The sequence below is a fragment of the Crinia signifera genome, chromosome 2, assembly GCF_055691185.1.
Source record: "Crinia signifera chromosome 2, ASM5569118v1, whole genome shotgun sequence".
Taxonomy (NCBI): domain Eukaryota; kingdom Metazoa; phylum Chordata; class Amphibia; order Anura; family Myobatrachidae; genus Crinia; species Crinia signifera.
Genome location: NC_139218.1, coordinates 377,777,824 through 377,790,881, shown reverse-complemented (window position 1 = coordinate 377,790,881; position 13,058 = coordinate 377,777,824). Strand labels below are relative to the sequence as shown.

The following is a 13,058-nucleotide window of genomic DNA, read 5'->3' as shown; positions in this document are numbered from 1 at the left end:
GTTGCCCAGCCCTGAGTTAAGGTCACATCACCATTAGCATTTATAAAAGCTCCAATTCAGAGTATTTTCAAAGTAAAAGTCCGTTTGATGAAGGGAGTTATTCTAAGGTTTGGAGGTTGGGGAATTAGGGCCTAATTCAGAGCTGATCTCTGATCAGCGAATTCGCCAATGGAGTGATTATCGTAGGAGTGTGCATGCGCACGGATCGTGGCGTGTGTGCGCAAGGGTCGACAGCAACAGAAACTGCATATGGGTCATACGTGCTATGTGGCTGGAGGATGACTGACAGGACACCTGCATTTGGTGGAGGTAACTGGGCGTTTACAGGAAGGGTGTGTGACATCAGCACCGGCTTCAATCAGCCTGTGTCTGACGCAGGGTACTGTAAGGGTCAGAGCTACGCACATTTGCGCAGAAAAATCATTAGTGAATTGCATATAGATTTGCGACTGGATAGAAATTAGCGATATTTGCGCAATTCATTTGCAGATTTGCACAGGACAGGTTTTCTTCCTGTCTGGTTGGCAGCTAACCACCCGCAGTCATCTGCAACTTTATTCTACCTGTGCGCACATTGCAGGGTAGTGGGGGGCGGGGGGCTGTCAGAGCTAACCATTCATGCACAGACCCCCCCAGCTTAGCACATCGCAGGGACAGGCTCCTGTCCCTGCGCATGGGGGATAGCACATTCAGGTTATCGCTGATCGTTTGGGCGGTAATATTCCGCCCAGATGCATTGTACATGCGATCCTTCATAAATGGGCACCTAACAAGCACAGTAACTAACAAACACAAGAACATTAATTCCACTTCATTCCATGCCCATACCTGTAAGCGGTCCGGGTCTCCTTAAAGCAGCTAAGAATTTGGGGGATTTCGTAATCCACAACCATCTGTAACTGCCCATCCCCGACGCCGTCGCGGTAGATGATAATGCGGGATGGAAGTTCATTATTGCATTTCTGCCACCTCTCAATAGAGCCTGTTGTGAAGAAGCAAAAAACAGCCATGTAGGGTCACTAGCTTTAAAATACAGCTCGATCTCATCGAAAATCAACATTGAGAAATATACAGATGGAGCCCCCTCTCTTCTATGCTCGGCTCTCGCCAGACCGTCCCCGCTAAATCTTCACTCTATTCACTTCAGATACATCTGGTCTGACCTATGATAAACCCCTGACAGCTTCAGATCAGATGGATCTTTGGTGCAGCACCAAGGATGATTTTTTTCATCAGATGGATCTGAGACTCGGCCGCACATCTGATCTGAGGAAGTTCAGATTTGACCTTTTTTTCGTCAGATTGGTCTGTCAGATCCATCTGAATCTGCCAAAAACAGGCCAAATCTGACTAGTGTATGGGGGCCTAAATAGGGGCCGATTTAGACCCGGTCTGAAAATTCACAGTCCAACCGACTATCAGTCAGCCGCGCGTGCGCTGTCCGTGCGCCCAAAGCCAGTGAAGATGCAGGCAATTGCCGGGGTGTTAGGAGGGAGGGCCGCTGACGTCAGGGCCATCACAGCCCCATAAATATGAACCTGGAGAATACGGCAACTTGCTAAATGTTCTGTATTCTCCCTTTGTATTTTCATCCAATACTCCTCATTTCCCAGGCATATTAAGCTCAGATCTGTCAGATCTGTGCGATGCTTTTCTGTGTTATAAAACAGAAAAATAAATTATACCAAAAAATGGTGCAGGGTCTCCCCACACGGCTATAACCCAAATTACGGGGGTCAAAAGAAGTAGGGGTCCCCCGTATTTTGGAAACCAGCACCAGGCTCAAAACAGCCTGCGGTGTCATGCTACAGCTGGGGGACACTTGATCACCCTGGCTGGTAAGCCGGAGCTGGGTCCCTAGGGGAGTGGGCCCCCCTGAAGGGGAACCCAGGCCCGGGCTGAAAAAAAAGAATATCATTAAATATTGTAAGCATTGGTTGCCAGTGCTTCTTCTGTCTGAGGCTGCTGCTGGGAGGGATCAGTGAGGAGGGAGGGAACCGTGATGGCTCACGCGGACAGCGGCGATGACCTGGTGATGGGTTTCTTTGGCAAAAGGTGCATCGCCCCTCTTGTCATGTACATGCAATGAAATGCTTAAAACATGTAAATTACCCAAATTGCATGTACATTGCCCTACTGTATGGGGGCCATATAGAAATAGCTTTAGAACCGTGTTCCTAAACTGCAACCACTCCCACGGCCACGGATCAATTCCTTCATCCACAAATGTAACAATTGTTCCTCTGTATGCAGAGATAAGAATTCTCTATATACCGACTGTAATCATAATGTTTTTATGCCAGGGTATTTACCACCTGCCCATTAACGTCAGCATAAGATAATGTCCTGAATAACTTGCAATCTCCACACATCTTATCAGCGAGTGTTCTCTGTTAGCAGACAGGATACAAGAGTCCTTGAGAACACGGCAATATTTTCCATGGCTTATCTTATCTGGCAAATAATAGCTGTCGGCCTGGTGTGTTGTACAGTCCAGATACCTTTCATTAGATGCTGTAGTCAGAGAGCAGATTGCAGCCACCAACCTGTAATTCATCTCGCCAGTGTTCGGGTGTGTTTTATGTAAAGTAACTGCACATTGTGACAAAAATGTTCGGCTGGGCGGCGTTTACCTATTTACTGTGCAGGGTAAATACTGGTTGATTCTGCATGTAGCCCCCACATGTTAGACAGCTTAGTTTTTACACTGCAATTTAGATTTCAGTTTGAAGGCACCCCACCAGCGGCGGCTGCAGCGCCAACCAGCTAGTTCATGGGGGAACTTCTCAGAACAATAGAAAAAAAGGATATAGCGCTCCACAATTAGGATTCCATATGCAGGGATTCACAATGTTCACATACAGGATGGATAATTCCCATGAAATGCAAAAGAAACAAAGAAAACACAGTCTTATTCAACGAATCTATAGCAGCACAATGATCTGTTATGACCGCCAAAATATTCGGGCCTAGAAAATGGACGCTCACTTTGAAGCATACATCAAACAAATCCGACAAAACCTATCAAGGTATCTTTGCATCAAACAGTGTAGTTGATAGGAGATAAAATGCTCACGTGAATGCTCAGTAGCGCACGCAGGTGGGGTTTCTGAGTACCCAGAAACCCCCCCCAGGATTCTAAGGGCCCTATCCTGAAAGCTGAGGGTCCCCTCTTTCCATAGGTACAAGAATTTTAAAAATCGGCCCTTGGGAACCGGAGATATCTGACTTCAAAGCAGTGGTCCCCATCCAAGCCTGTTAATTGCTCTTCCCAGTCAGATATTTCAGGTTCTATCTGACTTAAGGCCCCCATACACTAGCCGATTTTGGTCAGATTTAGGCCAGATCAGTCGGATCTGGCCTAAATCGGACCAAAATCGGCTAGTTTTGATGTCCCCTCAGATCCGATGCGCGGTCCCGTGCGCATCGGATCTGCGTCGGGTGGTCGGACCTGCTGCACGTCCGACCACCCGACTTGGGACCTAGTGGGGCGGTGCGGCGGTGGAGGGAGCAGGGGGGGCTGGGGACGCTGCGAGGGACACAGGCGGCATAGAGCCGGGCGGGGGGAGCTGTCAGCACTGAATAAAAAAAAAAAAGCCCATACAATGAATGGGCGGCCTGTGATTGGCTGAGCGCTCTCTCAGCCAGTCAGCAATTGGCTGAGAGAGCGCTCAGCCAATCACAGGCTGCCCATTCATTGTATACAGTAGGCTTTTTTTTCTAGCACTGACAGCTCCCGGCTCCCTCTGCCCGGCTCTATGCCGCCTGTGTCCCCCACAGCGTCTGTGTCCCCCGCAGCCCCCCCCCCCCTGCTCCCACCAGCAGGCCCCCCCCTGCTCCCCGGGTTTTTTACATGTGATAAATCGAGACGATTTATCACATGTAAAAAATGGCACATCAAGTGTCAATCTAATCAAGCTCCCCCGGGGAGCAGCCGGGGAAGCTCAGGGGGAAGTCGGGGGCGACTTGTCCTAAGGACAAGTCGCCCTAGTGTATGGGGGCCTTTAGAGTTTTTCTGAGGGTATATTCCAAAAGCTGGGACTCTTTGATGGACACTACCAGCTTGTCTCTACTGTTCCCAGAACCAGAGATATCAGCCTTCCAGCAGCTGGTTACTGCTTCAGCTCCACACCTGGTATGTAGTTTTATATACTCGTTGGCAGATTGCTCTGTCTCCTGAACTCTGATCCCCTAGTCCCCAGTACCATTTGGTAGGTGGGATTCTCTAGTTTTTAATTCCATCTTAGAAATCTATTTCCGAAAACTGGAGATATCTGCAGTCAAGCAAGCTGTCCACCCACCAGAAAATTATGAATAATACACCCCTCCTCTGCATATTAATCATCCTCTACCACCCTGGAAGTTATGTATCAGGGCCCCTTCATCAGTGACGTGCGGTGAGGTTAGTGGTTGGTGAGGCACTGGGTTGGTGGAGTCAGCGACCAGGGGGTCTGGGGGGAGGGCTGGGTCCGGGTTGCTTCTGCGCTGGCAGACAGGTGTCTGACCCTCGTCGCTGGCTCCACCAAGCCGTCACGGGGTCTGCCCATTGGTCTGCCCACATACCTCTTCTACTAAAAAAAAAAAACACTTGTGGCCAAATGTACTAGACTGTGTTCAGTGGCTGTGCAGGATGCCAGCTGAACTCCGAGGTTTTTTTTAAGAGGGCAATCATTTACAAGAGATGGGTTTGCCTTGTAAATGTCTGCCTCTTTAAAAAAACCTCGAGTTTAGCCGGCATCCTGCACAACCACTGAACACAGAGGCTAGTACATTTTGCCCATATACTTCACTTATTTTACAGAAACACATAGATACAGTGCACAACTCTATAACTTTACACATACACACACCTCTATTACGCTACACATACACACACCTCTATTACGTTACACATACACACACCTCTATTATGTTACACATACACACACCTCTATTACTTTACGCATACACACACCTCACAGCCCCCTCCCTCCACAATTGCCACACACACAGCACCCTTTTTCACAGATACTGCTTACCTAAGCAGCACAGCACGTCCCTGGGCAGCTGTGAGACAGAATCAAGACACAGAACAGGAACTGGACAGGAGATGGTGCGGGCTGAGAGATCGCGTGTAGCACAGTGTGTGCCGGTGGGCAGATAATAGCGGGAGCTATCAGCCTGGCTCTGCACGCCCCTTCCATCCTGCCCCCCCTGCCGGAGCTATCAGCCTGGGCAGGGGTGGATCCAGGAGACAATGACAGGGGGGGGCACCATAATAGGGGGAGTGGGGGATGTTAGTGGTGCCCACACCCCGTGTGCCAGTGGAAAGGAGGAGAGCAGAGAGCCCTGGGATATAAAGTACACAGACCCACCTTGGTGTCAAACATGAAGAAACAGGGGGTGTGGCCACTCAAAAGGGACGTGTCCTTGAGTGCAGTGTACCACACCACATACCACTTCTACACATTATGCATATAGTAGATCCCATTATACTTGCTCTTTACACATGATGCCAAACGAAATGAGCCAAAATTCAGATAATGCCACACAGATAGAACCAAAATTCACATAATAGCATACAGATTAAGCCCAAAATCACAATAAATACCATAAACAGGGACATTGCGTGCCGAAGGCACGCACCAAAAATTTACACCATAATGACAATTACACGTTAAGCCACACACCATAATGTCCATTATGTATTATGCCAAGCATTGTAATGCCTATTACAAATTATGCTGCATACTGTAAATGCTGCTTACCTACATGCTCTTTGCCAGGGGTTCCGTGCTCGTTGCCATGTGGGATTACATGCTTGATGCCAGGGGTTCTATGCTCGTTGCAATGTGGCATTACATTGCTTGTTGCCATGTGGAATTACATGCTCACTGCCATGTGGGATTACGTGACTGTTGCCAGGTGTTCTATGCTCATTGCCATGGGAGGTTACATGCTCGTTGCCATGGGGGAATACATGCTCCTGGTAACGAGGGGACAGCTGTCGCCAGGAAGAACTGTGGGCACTGACAGGTGGGCAGAGAGCCAGGGGCTGCCCGGCTGTATTCACAGCGCTGCCCATCCCGGCTATTTGAAATCTTGCGCTGCCGCCTGCTGGGTCTCAGGAGCGGCAATGGTGGCTCCTGACTGGCTGGCGAACCCGGGAGACGGAAGCGCAAGATTTCTAATAGCCGGGACGTGCAGCGCTCTGAATACAACCGGGCAGCCCCCGGCTCTCTGCCCGGCTGTCAGAGCTTACAGTTCTTTCCAGCAGTGGCTGTCCCACACCCCGTTACCGGGAGCGGCCCTGCATACCCTGTGGCACGGGCATAACTAGAACTTTTATGGCCCCATAGAAACCGGGAAGAAGGGGGCTAGGGAGACAGGGAGGGGGGAGACAGGAAGGTAAGAGAGGGCACTGAGAAGGCAGGGAGTGGGGAGAGGGGGCTGAGAAGACAGGGTGTGTGAAGAGGGGGTCTAGAGGGGGCTTGGGAGACAGGGAGTGGGAGAGGTGAGACAGGAAGGTAATAGAGGGCCCTGAGCAGACAGGGAGTGGGGAAACAGGGGGGGGGGGGGGGGAGAGGGAGATGGAAGGGGGATAGATGGGGGAAGCTTGGGAGACAGGAAGGTAAGATAGGGGCCTGAGCAGACAGGGAGGGGGAGAGGGTCGGGAAAGGCTGTGGAGAAAGGGTGGAAAAGACTGGGATTAGGGAGAAAGGGAGGGGGAGTAGGGGGCTAGGTATACAGAGAGGTGGCTGAACAGACTTGGAGTGGGAGAGAGAAGGTGGGTGGCGACAGTAAAAATTTGGTAAAGTGCCTCCTTAGACAGTCCCTGCCTAGTCCCCCTGTACCTGCCTCCTAAGCCTCCTAAGACAGTACCTGCCTAGTAATAGCGGTGCAGACCACTCGCTGTGCTGCGCTGGCATCTCCAGCTGCAGCCAGTGATCACTGCTGGCGCTGTGTCCCCCGTAGAGAGGCCCTGGCTGTTCCCCGCTGCCGGAAGCTAGACCCCCAGCACACGTCGGGTCTCACTGACAGGCACGATCAAGTGCCTGTAAGTGCGGTAGGGAAGGACCCCACAGCAGCAGCTGCTGAGCGGCTCAAGTGACGGTAGCCACGCTGTCACTACAAGCACGGCAGGACAGATAATAAAAAAAAGTCAGAAATGACAGGGGGGGGGGGGGGGGACGTGCCCGGGTGCCCCCCCCCTAAGTCCGCCAGTGAGCCTGGGCACAGGCTGATAGCAGCGGGAGCTATCAGCGCGCCCCTTCGCGCTTCTTCTCCCCTCCCCCCCCCTCTCACGGCAATGCAAGTCGGCGGACAAGCCATGCAATGGCGTCCCGTCCGTCCGGCTCTTCCTCCTATATAAGCGGCACTACTGTATAGATAAAGCCCCTCTGTGACAGTAAGGGACGTGCTTTCTGCGTACATGAAAGCACGCCCCTGTCACTGTGGAGGCGCCACTGTCCCCAATCACATCTGCCCTCAGTGACAGGGGCGTGCTTTCATATAGGCAGAAAGCACATCCCTGTCACTGAGGCACTGCTATAGGTGCCGTATATGCACCTTTTTTAAATGGGCTTTTGCAGCCCGATGATCGGTCCCTCCCACTGCCCGACCCCCTGTTTAATACTATACTATAGGCAGCGGGAGGCACCGCACTTGGTGCCTCCTAAACGGAGAAAAAAGTATTATAATAATACAAAGCATATACATATGACACATAATATGTGTCATAAGTATTTTCTTTGTATTATTTTATTATATTAATCATTAATGACAGGGGAGGCACTGCCTCCCCTGACTGCACGTCCCTGCCCTTCATTCAGCCCAATGCCCCCTTCTCCCACCATCTGTGCAGTAAAGGGGTAATTAGTGGAAATTACTGATCCAGGCCCTACATGCTGAGTGGTTGGTATAATACCCCCTACCACCCGCGGGACATCAAAGCTTCCCCCACCCCTACCGCTGGAGGATCAGTAGGGGCCCCAATACATTGCTATGCCCAGGGGTCTACACTGCTGTTGACGCCCCTGTATGTATATATATATATATATATATATATATATGTAGGTATATATATTCTTCTTTATTTTATTATTATTATTTATATACATTTGGTCTATCTATAATACTTTAACTGACCCGGCATATAGTGGGTCACCTAAGTGTCCATCTCCGTGCTTTGCTCCGCCCCTCTGGAAACCCCCTTCTGAAAATCCTGCGTTTGCCCCTGATGCTTACTTCTAAATTCAAGAATGGCAGAAGAAGTTTTTGGCTGATGAATGACCTACCTGGGGGAACTAAAGATACCTTTATGGGAGTGACAAGGGGGATATAGAAATAAGCATTCAAGTGATCATTTCATCTCCTATTAACTACAGTTTGTTGCAAAGATACCTTGATATATTTTGTCTAATTTGTTTGATGTAAGCTTCAAAGTGAGCGTCCATTTTCTACCCCCCCCCCCCCCCCCCTGAATTTTTTGGTGGTCATAACAGATTGTTCTGCGGCTATAGATTCTTTGAATAATACTGTGCTTTCCTTGTTTCTTTTGCATTTCATGGGAATTATCCATCCTGTATGTGAACATTGCGAATCCCTGCATATGGAATCCTAATTGTGAAGCGCTATATCCTTTTTTCTCTCTTTTGTGTTATAAGTTGCAGAACAGGCTTGGATAACGTCTGTTTGGGTATTTAGCTGCCTCCCCCACTTTTGCGCATAAGTTATAACATTGTGTATTATATAAACATACATGTTCTGATGCTTGTATAATATGTACTGGACTGGTTCACTCGGGGATAGGCAGCGCTATGTGTAGCAGGTGCCGTGTAGCACCTGGGACTTAGCATCAGGCAACACACTGCTTCCAAGGCCACTGGTTAGTTTCACAAGTCTGGGGCTGGGCTTTGAAGACGTGTGTTGTCTTATGCTGAGTCCCAGAGGTGGCGAGCTCAAATGTGTGATAAGTCGGCTGATTGGAAGGCCACACAGCACTTTGTACAACACGCCTATAACTTTAGTAGTGGTTAGTCATTTTACATAGTTAAACCCGGAATTGTAGGGCAAGATGAGACGGAAAAAGGCCCACATTTCACTTTGGCCCTTTGATCTCCACTTTAGAGGGAAGCTCGGGCATGAAAATGTCATTGAATCGCCAACTCTGAATCTCCATACAAACGGCTATGTTGCTTTTATACACTCAGCCGCACACAGATATACGTGTAAGTGTTGCATATCATATTAATCAGCTCATAGAAATCCTAGCCGCATTGCTGGCAACAACAAATTAAGATGCCCAGTCCCAGCAGAGTTGCATGAGCTCACTCCTGCCAGGCACCTAGAACTGTGTTGTGAAATGAGACATGGAGAAAAATGTAATCGCTTTCGCAGTGCAGACTGTTCGGGAATCTTTTAAAGCGGCAATTATTTACAAGACAAAACCGCCCTGATTGCCGCTTTAAACATACAGGTTTGCAGAAATCCACGAACAGCCTGCACCCGGCACATTGCCCTCGATGCTCGGGGTGCTATTTGTCATTGGGTCAAATTAAGGTCGACATAATTTAGGTCCACCACTAAAGGTTGATAGGCCTTAGGTCGACACAAGAAAAGGGTCGACATGCCTAAGGTCTACAGGGTCAAAAGGTCAACATGGGGTTTTTAAAGTTTTTTTTTATTTTTTTTGTCAACGAAAAAGTGCACTGCTGCGCTCGCCACACTATTATATTTTGCCTCCCCGCCCTAGTGGATGGCAGGGCATGAAATACCGCCTGTCGGCACGTCAGCTAAAGAACCCCCAAAGAAGTGAGAAACCCATGTCAACCTAATACTTGTGTTTACCTTTTTTGGCCCTGTCGACCTTTTTCATGTGTCAACGTAAGGCCTGTCGACCTTCAGTGGTCAACCCAACGTATGTTGACCTTAGGCTCTCTCCTCCTCCACCGCTCCTTACCTCTCTTCACTGATCTCTATCCACACTCCCTCCCGTCCTCTTCGCTCCATCGCTGACCGCCGACTGACCTCTCACCTAATCACCTCCTCCCACTCCCGTGTCCAAGACTTCTCTCGTGCTGCCCCCCTGCACTGGAACAACCTCCCGCCACCCATCAGGCTTTCTGATTCCCTTACCTCCTTCAAGCGCTCCCTCAAAACCCACTTTTTTCGACTTGCCTATCCCTCCTCCTAACCTCTTTTGATCCTCCTATCCTGCCTCCGTTCCCCTCCGGTCCTACTTATCCTATTGTTTTTTGTTCGTCCACCCACCTATTTTTAGTATGTTAACTCTTATGAGTAGGGCCCTCCTTCCTCACGTACTCACCCTACCTCTTTACCTCACCTGTGCTCCTGTCCTGTTCTTCCCTTCCTCTACTTCATCTTCAGTCTCCTCGACAATTTTGACACCTACTTCTGAACTGATGCTGATTTTAGTTCTACCAGCTATACCCCTATTTATACTGTATTTTTCAACACACCCTGTACGTTACCTTGTCATTTGTTTGTTATGTACGGCGCTGCGGACACTTTGCGGCGCCTTATAAATAAACGTACTACTACTACTTAATAGTGTCAGCCTAACAACCGCATACCGCTTGGGGGCACATCTGTAGCTTTACATACTGAAAATCTCTCCAGTCCTACTTGAGCGTGTGTACAACAGACACCACTGCGTGCTCCGAGTTTTGTGCTTAGATGCCAGTTGCCACAAGCAGGAAAGATTCTGCAGATTAATTGTAAACACACTTTCGTTGCCCGATATCTCAGGACTGATTAATACTCAGAGCGAGCTATCTGCCGGTGCTTGCATCTCCGTGGCTGGCGGATAAATTACCTCTCATGCAGACTTTCAGGCAATCGGCAAAATCTGTTGATGTCTTTTGAATGACGCATTGTGAAAACCACCTGAAAAACATAAAAATAAACATTAAAAAAAGATAATAAAGTACGAACGTATTCCGGCAACTTCATTCTCTCAGCAAGCGCCTGAACCAGCTTCGCTAGATAGCCCAGGGTGTAGGAAACAACTGTTACTGGAGATATTGCATTTCCCAATTTAACGATAGCTACAGTATAGGAAAGATCTATAAGATATAATAACAAAAAGGCTGCAAATAAACAAGTTTAAATCAATATATTGGCACATAACACAAGTGCCTTGAGTCCTGTTGGAGAAAGTGCGCTCTATAAATAAAACTTAATTACTTAGTATAAGATGAGCTCACCTGAACCAACATTTCCTCTGCTTCTGCCTGTATTTTCTCTCTATCATCTATATAGCGGTAGATGTATGAAGCAGTGATAGTAAGGGAGAAGTGATAAACTCCCTGGTACTTTCTCATTGGCCAATCAGCTCCTGACTGTTAAGTTAAAGGCTGGGTTTAAAAAGGGATAGTTAGGAGATGATTGGCCGGTGATAAAGTACCAGGCACTTTATCACATCTCCCTTATCAATGCTTCATATATCTACCCCTATATGTCTAGTGTCCATGTCTCTGAAACACTACCATCTGCTGGCAGAGAGTGAAACTTACATAGCGGTAAGAAGGATGGGGAAATGGACGGAGGAAGCATCTCTGGGCAATGGCACAATCTCTGCACAAACCTGGACTACTGTATGCATCTTCTGATAATCTCTATTGGGGAGATGTATCAAGATGTGGAGAGATAAAGTATCAACCAACAACACTGCCAGCAACATGACTGCAGCTGGCAGGCTGGTACTTCCGTCTCCCTACAAGCCTTAGTACACAGCCCCCAAAGTACCAACCAATCAGTTCCTGGCTTGATAGACCACCGCCCCATATATCAGGGTTGCCGTTACCGGGAGGATCCCGAAAATCGTGTCCTCCTCCCGGCCCCCCGGAAAGGTGGGCAACCCTCCCGGATTACGGGGGACCCCCACGCCACCCCCCCCCCCCCCCCGATTGCGGCGTCTTTCCCATACCTTTGGATTGAAATCCATCAATCCGCGGGTCTCAGAGGAGGGGGCGGAGCTAAAAATCACATCATTTTAGCCCCGCCCCCTCCACGGAAATCTGTGAATTAGGGGTTTTTACCATCCTGGGGGCGGGGCTTAATGATGTAAAGCTCAAGCCCCGCCCCCCAAACTGCAGCTGGAAGTCTCCTCTCTGGGCTTCTCCCGGAGAGGAAACAGAAAAAAATCGGCAACCCTGCCATATATTAATCCCAGGCTGCAGCCAGTTTAGGGGAACCATGGAAGTGACCACACTTACTTTGTGAGCCTAGAATTGGTGCTGGCCACAAACCCAACGACTGACTGTGACTTGTTCAGCGCGTCTTTGTTGACGTCTATCCCGATCACCATGAGCGACTTGAGCTGTGAAGACACCACCGGAGACCATTACAATGAGAATTTGTGCCTGTGGCTGCCGTATACGGGGAAGGAGGCGGAACTCACGGGAATCTCCACGGACCACAGCTCTCCTCCTATCTTACAGATCATCTGCATGGTGATCTTGTTAGCCACGCTCATTAGCATGTGCTGCTTGCTCAGCGTGCGTGACTGCACACACTGGCTGGGGACCGGCAGCTCCACGGTCAGGAACTTTTTGATGCAGTCATAATTATCTTTTGAATTGAAAGGCAGGATACAGAAGACCTGAGCCGGGGGAAAGACAAAAGCGAAGGGCTCGTATTACAAATTCAAATGGTTTTCAAAATCTCCAGTTACTAATGCTGACAAGGCTAGGATTCTGTGGGGGAGATATTTTTCTATGCACACATAACTTCCTGTCTCTAAAGGCCCTATACACCTGGTAATCGTTTCCCTGATTGGGTGCCTTTGATGACCGTCAATCCCTTGCGCAATATGCCGATTGTAATAGTTTTCCGGCCGTGATCAGGAAATTGAGGGAAGTGGGGCTGCAGGCAGAGGTGTAACTACTTTTTTTGCGCCCCCCCCCCCCCCCCCGAAATATTAACCCCCTCCTTACCCGTCCCCATTGCCGCCGGCGCTTCTGCCTCTAACCCGACACGCAGATCTGTGTCGGGTGACGGGCGGTCCCCGGCTCCGGCTGCAGTGCTAATATAATAACAGACACTCGGAAAATGGC

At 49.2% G+C, this 13,058-nt stretch overlaps 1 protein-coding gene across 1 annotated transcript in view; it reads right to left on the bottom strand.

Annotated features, from left to right (window-relative positions):
- PIWIL4 (piwi like RNA-mediated gene silencing 4) overlaps positions 1–13,058 on the bottom strand; it is a 148,083-nt gene that overhangs the window by 7,797 nt on the left and 127,228 nt on the right. Inside the window, exons 15-18 of the mRNA XM_083170099.1 lie at positions 12,404–12,604; positions 12,219–12,322; positions 10,817–10,887; positions 829–982 (exon numbers count right to left, since the gene is read on the bottom strand). Coding sequence (XP_083026225.1) covers positions 829–982; positions 10,817–10,887; positions 12,219–12,322; positions 12,404–12,604 — 530 coding nt within the window. The remainder of the gene's footprint in view (positions 1–828; positions 983–10,816; positions 10,888–12,218; positions 12,323–12,403; positions 12,605–13,058) is intronic.